This window comes from Strix uralensis, chromosome 4, assembly GCF_047716275.1.
Source record: "Strix uralensis isolate ZFMK-TIS-50842 chromosome 4, bStrUra1, whole genome shotgun sequence".
NCBI lineage: Eukaryota > Metazoa > Chordata > Aves > Strigiformes > Strigidae > Strix > Strix uralensis.
Window position 1 is genome coordinate 114,797,210 of NC_133975.1, and position 17,331 is coordinate 114,814,540.

A 17,331-nucleotide genomic window follows, 5' to 3' on the forward strand; every position below is an offset into this window, starting at 1 on the left:
AGTATCTCCTTCCTAGTTCCCACACTGGCTGCAATTCTCTGTCATGCTGAACTGCAAACATGCTCAAAGATGTGTTAGACAGATGTTAGATACAGGTGACCAGATTATCCAGAAAGCAGAGCCAGAGGATTGGTCATCAGACACAATATATGTCTATCAGAGTGTGCTAAAAAGGCAGCACTTGACCAGTGCAGCTGGTAAATCAGGCCTTGCAAGTGGAGCAGAAACAGTCACTTCCACAAATCTCCTTTTCAAAAAATTGCAGTCAAAATAAACTCCAGAAAAATTCTGATTTGCTTTCCTTTCGTCCAGTCATTCTATTTTGGTTGCCTCGGCATGCAGATGCTGTAAAACAAGTCGCTAAAATAAAGGGATTTGGTGGTCACCTGCCCTTGTCACTTCCAAAGGGGCAGAACAGTGTCTGTTGCAGACCACAGCCTCCATCAGACACAGTCAGCAACTGCATGTTGGGCCATATTTAAAACTCTAGAAATGAAAAGAAATGACAGTTTCTGTAGCCTTTTATCTCTGTGAATTATGCAGCAGCTATTAAAGCTGACGAATAGCTATTACTCAGTGCAAGTGGCAATTCTTGCTTTTCACTTGCTTTGGTCAAATCATTTGAATGTGTGTGATGATTAAGTAACTCCACTGAATTGAATAGCTCTGGGCTTGCATGTGTCAGAACCAGAAGCACCAAGCTTCAAAAAGAACGGTGCTAACCTGGTGCTATAAATGTCACAGATGCCACAGAAATGCAGCTGGAAAGAGGTCATCTAGACCATCTCCTTACTCTGAGGTCCAGTAAGGGAAGCTAGACTACCTCCTCCAGAACTTCAGCTTCTTCTCTTAAATTGCCATTGAGGAAGATTCTACCTCTCCTCTGGTAATGTCTCCATCCCCTGGCTAGGCTTGTTCTTAAAAAGCTTGCACTAATATAAAAATGTTAATCTTCCATGTTTCCAATTCATTTATTTTTTTCCTGTCCTTCTGTGAATGAACATGAAACAGTCTATTGCTACCTTTCTCAATGTTAATCATTTAAATGTCTGAGGATTAATCATGCTGTCCCTCTTAAACTTTCATTTTGTAGACTAAACAACCCCATTTTTTTCAGTCTTCTTCACAGACCATGTTTTCCCAACCTCTGCTCACTCATGTTGATCTCATTTCAGTCATCATCATCCCTCTCTAAGTGTATTCCAGGGGAAGCCCTTTGTGGCAGTGTTGGCTCCATTTAAATCCAATTATCTGATCTATGCTTTGCCTGTAAGGGTCAGCTTTCCTATGAAGTTTGTTTTAAATCCTTTCAAGCACCCACTTTTATGAGGATAGGAGGAAAACAAATAACTTCTCTCTTTTGCAGTGATAATCCACACCCACATTCCCATTTTGTGGAGCTGAGAAACAAGGACTTGCTACTGCTCTTCCCTCCATCCTGGTACCATCTCTAGAGCCTTTGTGGGTCCAGCTCTTACACTGCACTGAGGAGTGGCTATACAACACAAGGCTTCACATGTTTCAGCTGCTAGTGCAAGAGGAACACTGCTGCAGATTTCACTGTAGTCCAGGCATCTTGCTTTATCTATCTGTTATCCTATTTTCTCTTGTTTCTGTTCTTGTCCCAGTCTGCACTGTACCATGTGTTATTTTTAACCTTTTCCACAGGTCTCAGTTTTCACTCTGCAAGGCACACGTGCAGTCCTCTGATATGCACTCCTGGTGCTTTGTGAAGATGCATGGACCAATGTCCTAGAATTTATGCCCAGAATGTGTCCCAAGCGGTGAGCTTGGCTTCAAGAGTTCCCAGTGGAAAATGCCATTGCCTAACATACATCTCACAAATAAGCTCAATCATCCAGGTCACCCTTCTACCTCCAGAAGAAACTTCAGGTCCCTGCCCTTGCCACTGTGCTGGTTAGACCCCCTCTCCTCCCTCTCAGTGTCTGACTTAATGGGATTTCCCAGCTTCCCTTCGGAGCCTGAAGGGTTCCCATTCCCCTAGACTCAGCACAAGGCCAACAGCTCATTTCTGTCTTCCAAGCCAACAGAAAAGCACTAAGCTCTTATTCCCAAGAAACAAAAGAAAGGAGAAGAGCCCAAGTGCTTGCTAAGCAGAGCACCATGTGCGTCAGTGCTCTGCCAGCAGCATGAGGGCTTTGGCAAGGCCAGCACTGATGAAAAGCACTGGCCTGAAGAAGGGCTGCTGATACCCGTGACAATATGTGAGGCCTGTGGCCACCCACAAGCAGTGGGGTCTCTCACTGGTTATTCAGGAGCTTCCATCCTTCAAATGGTGAATCTCCGAAGTTGTAACCAATCCTTAACTATTTTAAAGACTTTAATTTCTGCTATCAATGTCTGTTGACCAGACTTTTATCCCACTCACTGTCGTATCCCACAGAGGAAGACGACACAGAGCCAGGACACGCAGGGGACCCCTTTCGCAGCCTCCACTGCCGGTGAGCTGCGCCTTTCAGTCGACTTGGTGGGTTAGTGCCTCAGCTCTATCTCACGTTGGTTAGCACAACTCTGGCTGGGTATCAGCCAGGCTCTGCAGGGCTAGAAATACAATCTGGGGCCAGGTAATCTAGCTTGTGGTACCAATGTTTTCATAATTCAATTTACCTTATTCCTTTCCAGGGATCCTCCTTGTGAGAGCATCCTTCAGTGTGTATAAACTCTCTCCTAGCTCAGAGGTTACCAAACTGGCTCTCAATTGGTACCTTCAGCAGCTACTTTGTGGAAGGAGGAAAAAAAGATTGTCAAGACCTTTGGGAACTCAGAAAAACTGGAGAACTTCTGCCACAAATTAAAGTTCAGCAAGGTGACACAGGCTAAGACCACCGCAGCTCATCACAGGAGTGTGTCCACACCTCGTAACCAGCAGGAAATTCTGTCTGTCCTCACCATGCTGGTGGTTCCCAAGCTCCTTCAAAATGCGAAATCAGAAGTGCTCATAATTTCCTACTTCTGCCCACCTCAAGGTCTATCCCACACAGCTTGTGCCTGCTTATTTTCTCCATTTGCCTGTTCACAGAATCATAGAATATCTCAAGTTGGAAGGGACCCATAAGAATCAAGTCCAACTCCCTGCTCCTTGCAGGGCTACTTAACACTAAACCATATGACTAAGAGCATCATCTAGATGCTTCTTGAACTCTGATAGGCTTTTGCACTGCTATGAGCAAGCAATCCTTATTCAGAGGATTGCAGTTCTAAAAAAAAGTTCCTGAGATTTTCCCTTCAAAGACATTTCCCTGACTCTCAATATTTCTTCTACTTTCACTCACAAATAGCCAAAAGGGTCCTACAGGAGCACTCTCAAACTGAATGGGAGTTTTCCATCTCTGTAGAAGGCTGAGATGCTGCAGCAGAACATTCCCATGTAACCAGTGGTTCTGGAACACACACATCAATGGATTAGGTATTTTATGGGCTCACAGTGCACACACATGCAAATTCCAAGTTTTGGATAACCAGAGAAAAAAAATCTGTTTGCAAAGGTGTAGGGGAGCATTTTCCATGGGTTTAACAAGAAATGGGATAATTTAAATGAGTTATTTAAAGCAGCAAGGGAACACAGACTTCCACATCCCATAACTTTCAAAATACCCTGCCGAAGGGTAAAACAATCAGACTAGAAGCACAACAAAATGCTCACTTTGGTTCTTCACAGACAAACTTTCCCATTTACTTGCAGAAAACTCCCTCTTCCCTGCAATGCAAGTCTCTAGAGATGCCTCAGCAGTCCACTGGGAAGTTGTGCTTCTCCAGCTGGAATATCCTTCTCAAACTCTCTTGTTCTTCCTTAGCAGTGTGTTCCCAAACACAAACTGTGCTTTACTTGCCATTAATGTGTCTCTCACTTCCGGAGCATGCCAACCACTGAAAAAGGGAGGTGATCTTTGACTTGTAAATTTCAGGGTTTTCACATGGAGAGGTGCCCACTGTTCCTAGTGTGGTAGCCCAGCTCCATCCAGAACCCAAAGGCAGCCAGCACCTGATCTTGGGGAGGAAGGAGAGCCTCTTACATCTTACCTGATGATGTCTTCTTAAGGCAGAGGCTGTTTAGCTCTCCCATAAACTATCTCATAACATAAATCAACAGCATTAAAACACTATGATATTATATTAATCTATTTGATTCCCTAAGAGCCTGGTGTAATGAGTCTTGCCAATAGCTTCATTTTTCCCTTCCTAAGCACTCTCTTGCTTTAGCATGACTTTCAGATCACACCATAGGGTGTCACTCACTGAAGAGAGAGCTGGGCTCCTTCTGTTTTCCCTTTGTGCAACACATGCTTTTCACAGGCTAATGCCAATGCTTAGATCTATTACTCTTCCTCATTCTGGTATGCAACACATGCATTACGTACTTTGGCATAGCCTCACCATCAGAGCTGCATAATCCTCAGTTATGATAGTCTTTGGTTGAAAACATGCAAGTATTTTAACTAGAGCTGATCAGCACAGCATCTGGGAATGATAGAGCTGACATTAGTTTCCATGGCATTCTGTGCTTTGTTTTGGACATATTTTAGGTTCCTAGTTTCTGTGGAATAACCACATTTGCATTGTCCTGTTGTCAGTAAAAAACGACTTCACTTCCCCACCACTACTGCCCCCCCTGCCAACCAACAGTCAATAAACTGGCCCTTCCACATCTTCAGCAGGGGTAAGCACAGGTAGTCTGCCACTGGAGTGCCCACTCATCCATATTACTCTTTAATGGCATTCTTTGCAATCCTTCAAATCTGAACTAACCTCAACTTTGTGTCACAGTTCATCAACTCACATTTCACTGTCTTTAGGACCCAAGTTAGCCTTTTAAGGACTTTCCCATTTGAGAGGGTTTTAAACAGCAGCTTTCTGTTACCTACTGTTCTCTTCATATTTTTGAAGAAATCCTTGTGACTGGAAAAGCACCACATAGTTTTGCAAAACTTGACATAGCTTCTCCCACTCACCTTAAACTCCTGCCAGTACTCTCGCAAATCATAGCTTTTTTCACCACTCTTCAGCTGATACCACTCTCTCTTAGTTCTTATGGCAGACTCTAGTACCAGCTTTCAAGATAAGACCTTTGCAGCCCAGTCTATTTCTCCAGTCTAGCAACCCTTCATAACAATAACTTCCATTTGTTATTTTTAGCAACTGAACTATTTCACTCTGCACTGTTAAGTCAGGTTAATTCTGTCTGGGACTGGTGATTTGTAAAAACATTCCCAAGTTTTCCACCTTGCCTTGAACATCTCCAGTGCTGCCAGGATCCGATACTCCACAACTCTGATGGGCAGAGAAGCAATTGTTAGGATAAAAATTTTTTTGGTGAAGCTTACCACAACTGATTTTTTCCCCCTTTCATCTAAAAATGCAAAACCATAATTCAAATGTTTGCAGCACAGATGGGTTCATGTTTAACCAAAAAAAAGAAAAATTGTGTTGATCTCTTTACATCCAGGTTGTAGTAATTTCACTGAACTAACAATTTCTGGAGCATTTCTTCCATGTTCTGTCTTAATTTACCTTTGGCTGAACTAATATGCCCTCAAACATCTGGATGATCAGAAATAATTTCCAACCACATGGTGTTCCTTGATGCATCATTTTTCTGAGCTACGTACTAGCCATTTTTACAACGCACTTACACTTGGAACTTCATTACAATAAAAGTAAATTCTACTTTTTAATTGTTTCTCTGGAGGTTTCAAGTTCTGCACTCAATTAACTGAAATCAGAAAAGGTCTGTTCACTTAACATTTAGCTCCCAGATTTGAGGAACAGCTGAAGAATATCTAATAGGAAAAAGGTTTCCATGCCATGGTGTCTCTGTGAAGGACCTGGAATTCAGATTTTTTGGTAAGGAAATACTCTGTGGAGCATGCAACTCCCTAGGAGCAGTTTCCACAGCAGCCATATCTTTTACTTCAAGCAAATACCATCATCATGCAGTGCGTGCAATTTTAAGAAAAATTTGTTTCCTCGCGTCAAACAGCTTCACTGACTTCAGAGTTTGAGCACGCTGCAGGGAGTGGGTGTTGCCAAAAGCAGAGAATGAAATGGCTTTCTTGGCTTTCTCAGAAACCTATCGGCAACTTAGCTAACTCCTTGGGATGGAATCCCCTTCAAAAATCTGTCCTTTAGGAGAAAACTGATAATTAATGAGCCACATATACAAACTGAGACATTCCATTACTGAACGTTACTTGAAGTGTTACATCCAGAACCACTGTCAGTGCTATTTAGCACACATAAATTAGCTATCTTCACATGCGCTTCCCCCCACATCAGGAAATACCAGCACCCTACAGCCCTTTGCCAGGCAGAGCTGGGAAAAGCCGGTGCACTGAAGCCCAGGGCTCCTACAGAGAGGTGCCTTTGCCCTGGTGCTCCAGGCGTACCAGCGCACGGCTGTGGCCAGTGGTTCGCCAGCTCGCCAGCTTGCTGCCTGCACTCCCAGCCACCAGGCCAGGCTGCCTGCCCGCGCACAGCAGGTCTCAGTAGCCTTCAAAGTTGTGCAAATTGAAACAGTCGCTATTTTGTTGCAGTTCCCCTTTTCTTTGTGGAAGGAATTGCGAAGCCTGAAATTGGCATCTCTACCCCCTCCTCTTTTCTCCTCACAAAAAAACCTCTCCCGGCAGCTCCTGCCACCTCACAGCAGCTCTACCTGCCCAGTTCCATCAGCACAAAGGTGGGAGAATTTGCTGATTACTCTCTCTAAACACGATTGACTTCTCTCCCGTGTTAGCTCTGACACACCAGAACACCCATTTGGCCTACCGATTACTGCTCCAGGCACCCCAGAAAGGCAAGGAGTAGCAGCACCTTGGCTGTAGGCAGGCCTTGTTCTCCCACCCACCCTGTTTCTTACCTGATGGTGCAGCACACGGTGGGAGCACGCCAACCTGGGAGCCACTGTGTCTATCAAAGAAGAGTTGAAAACAATTAAATGAATTGTGCAGACTGCAAAATGACTGCACCTGATGCAGCAGGACAGGCACCTATTACCAAAATTTTCCTTAACATTCTCAGGAAAGCCCAAGTGCCACAGTATTGCGTGCTTCAACAGTTGTTTCATGTTATGACATCTGTATTTAAACTTACCCCGTAACTGAAAGGTACTATGTAACTATTAAGTACATTTTTATTCGAAATCACTAGAACTGAGAAAGTAAATAATTGTAAATAACTCAGAAAATAACAGCTACAGTGTAACTGAGCAGGTATTTATAGTAAAGGCAGATTTACAGCAACACAGATCAACTCCTCAGCAGTCCAGCCTTGCAGGGCAATTGGGCAACATGCCTCCACAGAGCAGCTGAAACAAGGGAGAAACACCTCTCACCTTTAGTGATCTCTCCAAGAATCAATGTTGAGAGAGAATTTCTGGAAGGATTTCAGTTTACCAAAAACACTCACACTATGTTCTAAAATTGCTGTACAGCACATAATTTTAAAATTGTTGCAAAACTATGGTTTGCCATTAAAATAGCAGAGAAGGCAGAAAATTTCTTTTGTCATTCTCTTCATGTTCAAAGATGAGTAATTTCTCACTTTTGTAAGGCATCCTGAGAGTTAAGCACGAAACAGATTGTACAAGATGAAGCTTGGCCATAATTGACAGCATGCTTGGCACGGTCTGAAGTGGTCAGAGAAGAATAAAAATCTAATGGCCTGATTCCACAGTGTCCTGGAGGTCACCTAATTTACATGATCAATCCTCTTAAAGTCTTCAGTAAGAAGGTTACAATCAAATGGAAAGATTTCTGATACGCCTTCTGTGGCAACATTATAAAAACAAATGCAACTCTGCCACATAGAGATGTAAATCAATACTGAGGCTTACACAAAGCTATTGCAGACGGATCTCATCCAGCACAATGAATCATGGGGTTGTTTTTTTTCCCCCAAGGAAAAAAAAGTACAACATCCATCTATTTTATTTTAATCTTTATTATAAACAATTTTGTAGTTTCCAGAATGTGATTACTACATACTAGATAACAAAAACATCCTCAGCAGAATCAGTTTTAGCTTTTACTAGATTAAATCTGAACCAACAAAACAAGTATTTTTTTTAAGGATTTAGTCTATTGCAAGAAAAACAGCTTTACAAACATGAAATAGAATTAAAGATACACATTTGATCATATATACATAAGCAGCTGATGACACTCTGGACAGAAACATACAAGGAACTTCTTTGCACATAAATAGATTTTTAAAAGTATATTTCTTTCACATGTATACAAAATTATTTTGCTTTCTATATGGAGCAAAGTTCTTGGAGACATAAACAAGGATTTCTAAGAGACAAAATCCCACATATTGCTTAGGATGTGAGCTGTCATGCACACAAGGATGTAATAATACAATTTACACAGCATTCCTATACAATACTTGAGCTTCTTATATACATACTTACAAGACACTTTTGTACATGAGATGCCACCTTTGCAATTGAAATGGCATCTACCCTGAAAGGCTGCATTAGTTCCAGTGTTTGTATAAAAGATAAAACAATTTTCAAAAGGCAGCACCACTTGGCTTGCAGAGTCAAGGATCCACGGAGCTGCAGCTATAGTGAAGGCAGCAGGGTGATTACACTGGCCTCTGTGTGTTTACACAGTCCCAGCGGGGAAGGTTAAGATGTGACCCTTGGAAGTCTACACATTATCTCTATAAAATGTGGCTGTGGCAAGAACAATTGATTTTAACAGATCCATGGCTAAAGCCACACACTTCTGCTCTTCAGCTTTCTCTTTAAACTACTCAAGCCAAGTGTCTGGTTCTGTCTTTGGGGGAGAAGTTTGGCTTTTACATGACCTCTTCAGTAGGTTATTTATCAATGGAGGGGCTGGGTTCAGCACACACACATGACCTGTGAAACTCTTCTTTAATGCAGACAGAAGGGGTGCACATTGCAGCAATGACAGAGGACCCTGCTAAGCTTCTCCTGGAGGTTGGGAATGCTCAGCACCTGTGAGAATCAGTTGCCAAGCCTGCTGTGAGATTAGGTCAGGCTTCCACTTTGTTTTAGGCACAACAGTGTCAAAAGAAAGGCTGGGGTTGTGCTCCTTGTTTCTCTTAATCATACTTTGTCCAACTAGAAAACAGTACCTGGAGAACACTCAGAGCAGCATGCAGGTGATGCCTTTTAAGACCTGGCACAGTGTCTAGTCAAATACCACCTGAACGTCAGCAATGCCAAACACACATACTACTAGCTGCATCTGTGGGTTACACACACCCATACTCATACCAAACCGTCTGCTGATCCCCCTGGGGGTCTGGAGACCCAGGAGCGCTGCTGGAGCTGCTTCCTCTCAGGGGCTCCTCCACAGCCCCAGCACTGCCTTCTGGCACCTTACCCTGGCACTTGGTAAGCAGGGCATCACCCTGGCCTTGCCCGAGAGAAATATTTCCCTCAGTGCTGCTGGAAACAGCTCTGGCAGGGGCCACCGTGGCCACCTCCCCAGTACGAGGGGCTGGCTTGGGTTTGACTTTAGAGGTAGTGTGTGATGTGGGTGAGTAGTGTTGCCCAGGGTTCACACGCTCCTGTTGCTGCACATTGAGATTGCTGCTGGATGCAGTGGGTGAGGCGGAGAACTGATGGAAGGAGAGCGGCCTCTCATCCTTCGGTGGGGCCAGGGAAAGGCGCCGCGCGTCAAGCTGCCGACAGCGGGAATCGACACCTTGCAAGGAACCTGCTACCTTTGCAGACTGTGGCCTCTCTCTTAAGGTTGCCTGGGAGCTCGTTGGCACAGAAGCCCTCAGGGTCTGACTGACAGCATCCTTGCCTCCACGCAGGTCTGCTGCTGACTTCTGAGGGCTCTCCTGCCTGTACGTCTCCGGGCCAGTGGCTCTGAGGAGGTCTGCAGAGGCCAAGCTAAATGCCCTGCTCAGAGACGTACTCCTCCTGCTCACGGTTCCAAGCTGCTGAGGCTGTGCCATCTGCCGCACCCCACTGGCAGACTGGTGCTGTGGTGTGTGAGGAAGCTTAAGGGAACCCTGAGAGTCTGCCAGAGGCTCAGGTTCAACTTGTCTGAGGTTTGGCTTCATATAATTTCCAGGCTTAGCCGTTCTTCCTTCTTCACTGGCGATAGTCATCTTTACAGCTGGAGCAACAAGACTAGTGGGCATCTTAGCAGCCTCCTTTCTGGATGGCTGAACCAGCAGGTTCCCAGTAGCTGAAGGCTCATTTGCTTTCCTGAAATAATCGCTGAGCAAGTCATCTCTGTTACTGGAGGTGTCCTGGTGTGAGAAAATATGCACAGGCCACATTAATGACAACACTTTTTGTTTAAAGAATCATGCAGAGCTTTGTGTTCAGATAATCTTCCCACTTAATTCAACCCAAATACAACCACAGATTTTAGATTTAAAGAGGGGAACAGAAGATATATATGTTTACAGTGGATATAAATCCAAATCAAGGAGTAACATGCTTATCATAATTAGATCATGACAGCCTTGTTTGCCAGATTAATTGTCTTAAATTTAAAAAATTCATCTTGCCTACAACCTGGGCAGTATCTCTTTTCCTTCCTTTCACATCAGCCACTGTCACTGTAACATCAGTATCATATTAATGACAGCCATTGGTATCAGCAGATATCAGTTATGGGCTGTCATCTTCCAAAATACAGTTCATCAAGATAACACTCTACTGTAACTTCAGGGATACAACAGGAGAGAATATCCCGGGGAGCTGTGCTAGCATTACAAAAAAGTTTCATTGCTTCTCCACAGATTCGCCTCACCTCTCCCAGTCAATATACTATACATGTTAAAATCTGCATGTACAATATAATGAAATGTACAAAAAATCATTACAAATATTGCAAAATTATTGCTTGTCCACAATTAACTTGCAAATTTCAAGTCAGACAATTAACCTGGCAGTAAAAGAAAATATATGATGAATGTTTCATGGGGATGGTCCATGCAATCCAAAACCGGTGGTATTTGATCAGCTGCCATCGGACTATTAGTACGAGGCATGCTCAGAGTAGTTATGGAACATGCTGTTTTCACAAAAAACGTGCTGAAACAAGCTCATGGAATTTACTTCTTTACTCTTCTCTAGGGAGTATGTTAAAGCTTAATATATTCATTTCACTAGCATTCCAAACGTTTCTTCCAGTCACAAAACTCATTTGCTAGAAGTGAACACCATCAATGGTGATAGTGCAGCAGGAAGATTTCTATGCTCAACTAAATGTTAAAGCGTTAGGGTTATTTTTAACTTCACTTTAAACTTCTGTTACGCACATTAACATTACAGAATGACTAGTCCTCCAAAAACACGCATGTTTATGAACAAGCACTAGAAATACTTTATGAGCAATTAATTCAAGTGATCTGGCAGCCTTCAAAATAACAGCTAAGAGTTACAAGTATGCTTCTATAGGTATTAATATGCTAGCAAAAGCTGCGGTTAAGTTGGGAGCTGTTGCCTTCATAGCAGTAACAACGGATACCCTGGGGATATACAGTGAAGTAGATCTCCTATTTCCCCTGCCTGTTCTGTGCCTCACGCTGTCGAGACACGAATGACTGAGGACCGATTCAAGTGACTGCGAAGGTTCCTGATGGAGGGAAGGACATAGGGAGTAGCAAGAGGGATACAGTGCATCAGCTTCTAACAGAAATTGGTGCAATGAAATCATTTCACTCTCATTTAAACTGCGCCGACGCTGAAAAGGAACAAGGATGACAGAAAGAATGAAAATGGAGACATGGTCATGTAGTTACAGACAAAAAAATAAGTAAAATTTTAGACATCTCTAAAAGCTAAGAATTGTATTTAGGATAATGAGGGAATAGGAGGTATGTTTAAATATTGCTCTGAAAATTCAAGGACCAGAATTTACTGATGCCATAAAATGGTACAGCTCTGTTGATTTCAATACTGTTACCAAGGCATTCATGAAACAGAAACATCTGCTCACTTACACTATCAGTGAATTGTTCTTAAGATATTAAGAACATGCTCAATACTGCACAGCCTCACTTCAGTAAAAGACAAATGCTATCTAGAAAATCAACATATCATTTCCAACAAAGCACTTCAGCATGTGGCATATTCCTGCAGTCACTGAACCAACAGAACAGTGCCAGTCAGCATACAACACACAGCATGGTGAAAGCATCAAGAACTTCCTTCAGCAAGAAAAATAATCTCTCTCAAATGCACTGATGGTATTTTCAGATTAGGAGACAGTTTTAATAACTGCATATTTTGCACTTCAGTTGAAAACTACTGTTAGGTTTCATTTCTAATTACAGTTTTAGCAGGTGAAAATTCCACAGAAAACTTATCAGTTCACAAATAAAAATACTTGGAGCTGAGAACTGATGATATAATACAAAACACCTTGACCACAAGTGTTTGGTATTGGAAAGCCCCAGCAGTCCAATACATAGTACTTGCAGTGAATTATCTGCCTGACTTGCCATAGCTGATACACCAGAATAAACTAGCAGAGTGCTGTGTGAAAGTTAATTTTGCCTTAGTTGTTGGAACTGTTTCATTCAATTTGCAAGATTCAACAGTTCTCTGCAAGTTCCACACATATGAACTTTCCTTGTTTCTCTATGTCCTCATTCCCCTGAATCAGCTTTGAACAGTTTTTGTTATCTGAGATGGGCTGTCTAGCTCTATTAACTTACACTTGGTGAGGACAGCCTGTTGCTCTCTTCCAAGAACTCTTCCAAAGTTACCATCTCACTGCCAGGTGAGGCAGACCGTTGTCTGCCTGTGTAAGACTGGGATGGAGTACTCTTCTGAGGTATATCATAAGAGATCAAACCATTTCTGTGGGAGGACAACTCATGCCTGCTGCTAGGGCTTAAGACAGCAGAAGCGGAGCGAAAGGGATAGGTGTCTCGGAGCAAGGCTGGTGCCTCTCTGCTTGGCACCGTATCTTCACTGCTGAGACTCTCTGTTCTACCATGGATATGATCTAAGGAACCTGAGGAGAAACATAAATATCATTAAAGACATTGTTCTTCCCTCATTTCAGTAGATTTCTCACTGAGATAGGAACTTTTTCACCCAGGGACACTTCCACACGGACTAGATGGCATTTTTGACCTTACTTTCTTCTCCCATAGAACTCAAGACAGTCAGAACTTCGAAACACCAGGACTGGTAAACGTCTCACAGTACATACTTTGAGCCCCTGTGTTAAACAAACACAGCTACTTGTCCAAAGTATAGGCATAACAGAGATAGCAAAGGGGCATCTTTACCACCCCTGTGCCACTAGAAGATCTCCCAATCTTGGCTGCGTGTGATCTGAGAGCCAGAACCTAGCAGTGGAAAAGCAAAAAGTGGATTTTTCCACACTGCTGGGTCACCTGGCATCCTTCACGGATGCACAATTTCAGCAAAAGCAAATCTCCAGAGCACCCCAATTCCATACACAAGCTGTGTACGGAGTAAGAACACCTGTTGTTGTAAAGAAAGTCTGAGTGGCCTGATACTTCCCACGATATGATGCCAGTCAGACTGAAGCAAAACTAGACTGCCTGCCTTAAAATCCACCCCTTGCCAGAATCAATCTTAGAAAAATACTTCTTGCCAGCAGTTTTGATTCCCAAGACAGCCACGTCCAGATTGCATAATCATTACAATTTCAAAACAACAGTCTTCAAATGTAATTGGAAGGAAAACGGCATTTTGCACAGTTTCATGGAATTTCACTTCCTGTTTGTCAGAACTCAGCTGTAAAAGCTTTACCTTTCAAATTGAGAGGTGAACTACTGCTGGAAGCGTTCCTACTGCTCTCTAAACTGTTTGGCTTGGACACTGAAAAACACAAAACAAGCATTGAACAAACAGATCTTAAGTTCCTCTGATTCTCTAAAAGACTTGGCTACAGTCTGCCTTCTGAAAATAGGACCTGTGCAACCAAGTCACTCTGAAAACATTAACAATGTAATACACACAGGATGCCAAAATCTGGACAGAGTAGAAACCATTTTCATGTTTCAACTCAAGTTATTCAGGATCCATCTTGTTCTTCTCACTTATTTTTTGCACGAAGAAATATGTTCTGGGTTTTGCTTTTACGGCAACTATAAACAAAGTAATGTAAATACTGAAGAATTTCAACAATAAGCTGCTGTCTCTTTCTCAAGTTTGTTTCTTTAGAAGGAGCTAGTAACCAGCCTACAAATTAAGTCTTCCACAAATCTCTAAGCAGGCAGTGCTCCTGCTGCACCATTCCCGCCATGCATCCACACTCCACACCCCAAATATTTTTTATTGCTGATTCACTCCCTTATGGAAGGAATTGAACATTGTCCAGAAAAATCAGCAACAAATCTGTAGGACATGCATTAAAGGGTCTGTTGCTAGGGCAAGGCAACTCGTCTCAAAGTCAGCACTGGTTTTGAAAATTTATTTTGGGAAAACATCCATTAAAAGCTTCTTAATAGAAAAATAGAAGTATTTAGATCCACATTCCCAAAATGGTGTTGTGTTGCTACATTCTATCACGTTAAGTTTAATTAAAACGCTCCAGGACAGCTCATGTGGACGCAATGACACAAGTCTTAAGGTAAAGGTTTAAAGCACTCGTATATGTTACAAGCTTACCGTGCTGTCTGGTGCTTGCAAGCTCTACCTCAGGGGACTGTTCACATAGATTATCTTCTGAATTATAGCCTGAAAAGAACAAAAAACTTCAATCAAGAGGCTTTTATAGAGCCAACACTGGAAGAGCAGCCACCTTCTCACCACTGCTGTGAACCACTGGGCAGGGAACCACAGAACTGACATCCAAATGTGGTCTGTCAAGTTGATGACATTACAAGAGTGAGGAAAGCCAGTATCTGATCAATTAAACCACTGAGCAGATAAAGTAGGAGTGAAAATACTAGTGCTCTGTTTTTGTACTTGAATGCCAGTAGAAGCCATGTTTCACTCAAGCAGGAACTACGGAGTAGGTTGACTTGTACTAACAGCTGGTACATCAAATGCACTGCCCACCTTTTGGTCTGTTTTGGATCCTGGAAATAGGGGTGGAAGTGTGCAGATGAATAGCTGAGGTCGAGTAAGTCCTGGGACCCAGCTCCACCCAGCAGTGTTTTGTCACAGAGTCCGCTGAGATTTCAACATCATCATTGCTGCCTCCGTGATGGGAATTCCTCTTCTGCTTTAGGTCCATTAGCACTGAGGGGGAGAGAGGTAAATAAATACAATCATACAGTCAATGAAAAATAGCATTAGGAGATTTGTATTTATCTGCCCATACAAACATGACAAGCAGGCACAAAGAAACTGCACAACAGAGGCGCTAGTTTTGCAAGCTTTTCCATAAACAGTTCAGTATTGGATAGGAAATTTCTGCCACCAGTTTTTCAATCATGTGTGCTCTCTGTAAAGTGTGGGAGTGACAAGGGCTGCTTAGTGCCAGTGGGTGGGTTGATATTATACATGCAACAATTACTGTGAAAGGAAGAAGAAAAGGAGCAAAGTCATGAATGCAGAAAAGATAAGTGAGGTGTAAAATTCCCATAAAATTATTCCTTGCAGGTACATTTTATAAGCACTTGCTTCAGTAATAAAATAGAATAAGGAAAGAGTGACAGTAGTCACGCTCTTATTCAAAGAGAAATAATGCTGATTTGGAAATTATCTAGCATGATCCACACACTAAGCTAATTGCTTTCAGGTTTAGATCTTTGCTGTGGGGTAAGAGCTCAGTCCCTACAAGATTAAAACTCTGCTGCTCTTATGATGCTCTGGTGCAATGATTTTTAAGCGGAATTCCTGGGATCTTAGCGTGAGAACAACAAAATCTACCTGCTAGAATATTATTTTGATTCAGAAAGCTGAAGACATCTTTCCTAGTGATGAGGTAGGTTAATCCATTTCTTGTAATGTGAATGTAGGCACACATAAAATAGAAAAACAATTTCAAGAATTTACTGTAGGAAACACCCTTAATGAGATGCAAGATTCTAGTTTTATATATATTTCTAGGGAGTACTTGGCTTAACTAGTAGTAACTAAATGCCGAAAACACAGCAGAGGGCAGTGGTCAAAATAAACACCTTGCAGAGACAATGGACAGACAGTTAGCTCAAAGCACAGAGCAACAGCAAAGTTGTGTTAGAGAAATGGACCAAGTTACTGTCATCTTGGATGACTCCTGGAAGCTGATTTCAGAAACAATGTTTTCTCCCACAGTCTGCGTGGGCTCCATAGCACAGGCCTGGCACTTTCTCTCAGAATTGATGTTTATGACATGCCTGTAGGGGCAATTACTGGCTAAAGCTTGGCATGCAAATCTGTATTTCTAATTGAATTTGTAGATGCACTTAACACCTTCCATAGATGTCAGAACTATTAACTGCCCTGGAAACCAATGTTCTCTACAAATCCCAAAATGGGCAGTAACAGGCTACTGTGCCAGTGTCCCTGGTTGTGTCACAGAGGGTCAACTCTCAGAGTGAGAAGGAAAATGAGATCTTTTGGCCTCTCTGCTAAGCTCCCAGTAGCATACTGCCTGTGCTGCATAGGTTTCTCTAACCAGAGTGGGGACTGGACCCACACATTCATTTCAGAAGCCACCAGGTCATGACTATCAGGCAACAAGAATTCTGGGCAATGGATCCATGATGAAGGTTATTCCCAATCTTAAAAGGACAAATCTACTTTCTTCTTCCAAAAAAATCTGTCAAAACTGAAGCAGCAGAAACTGAAACTTTAGCTCAATTCAAGATGAATTTTCATAGCTGGAAGTGTAAAACCTTGCTAAACAGCAGGTTTGAATGCAAACGTCAAGACACTTTGCAGAGAATAATTTTCCCAGTAGCTTCCACTCTATATTCAAAGCTAGAGTATTTAAAAGCAGACAAAGATGTTAAAAAACCTGCCAGTTTTAGCATTTAGTGGCACAGAATATTGAAAAAATCTCCAGGATTTGAGACTACTTATATATTAGATTTGTATTTTAGTAGGACTACGACACTGTAGAAAGCATAGCAACAGCAAATCAGTTCAACACTTTAACTGGACACGATGCAAGTATGTGATTGCAAGAAAATATTGAAGCGCATAGCAACTTCACTTACTTATAACATGCACCACAGCCAATATACATACGCAAACTGTATGCCATGAGGTCCCCTAAAAATGTGCTGCATTGAAGAAATGATCCACAGTGTGCAATAGTGATTCATCTTCTACAGGAAAACTTAAGTCCATGTTCGCTAATCTGTGCTTGTACTTAAGAGTATTGTAAAGACATGCTGAGTGTTTCTATTAAGGTGTGTGTTCTTTTAAGGCACATGGGATTTTTTTTTTTTTTT

General features: G+C 42.4%; 1 protein-coding gene across 2 annotated transcripts in view; it reads right to left on the reverse strand.

The window, feature by feature from the left end:
* Nucleotides 1-7,936: 7,936 nt before the first annotated feature.
* The window catches only part of CCDC88C (coiled-coil domain containing 88C), a 107,497-nt gene continuing 98,102 nt past the window's right edge, over nucleotides 7,937-17,331 (reverse strand). Inside the window, exons 26-31 of one of the 2 annotated variants that reach the window (XM_074868614.1) lie at nucleotides 15,005-15,187; nucleotides 14,612-14,680; nucleotides 13,751-13,819; nucleotides 12,679-12,980; nucleotides 11,487-11,702; nucleotides 7,937-10,257 (exon numbers count right to left, since the gene is read on the reverse strand). In XM_074868614.1, the coding sequence (XP_074724715.1) occupies nucleotides 9,244-10,257; nucleotides 11,487-11,702; nucleotides 12,679-12,980; nucleotides 13,751-13,819; nucleotides 14,612-14,680; nucleotides 15,005-15,187 (1,853 nt within the window). In that variant the 3' untranslated portion in view covers nucleotides 7,937-9,243. The remainder of the gene's footprint in view (nucleotides 10,258-11,486; nucleotides 11,703-12,678; nucleotides 12,981-13,750; nucleotides 13,820-14,611; nucleotides 14,681-15,004; nucleotides 15,188-17,331) is intronic. The other variant, XM_074868615.1, reaches the window with a different exon arrangement.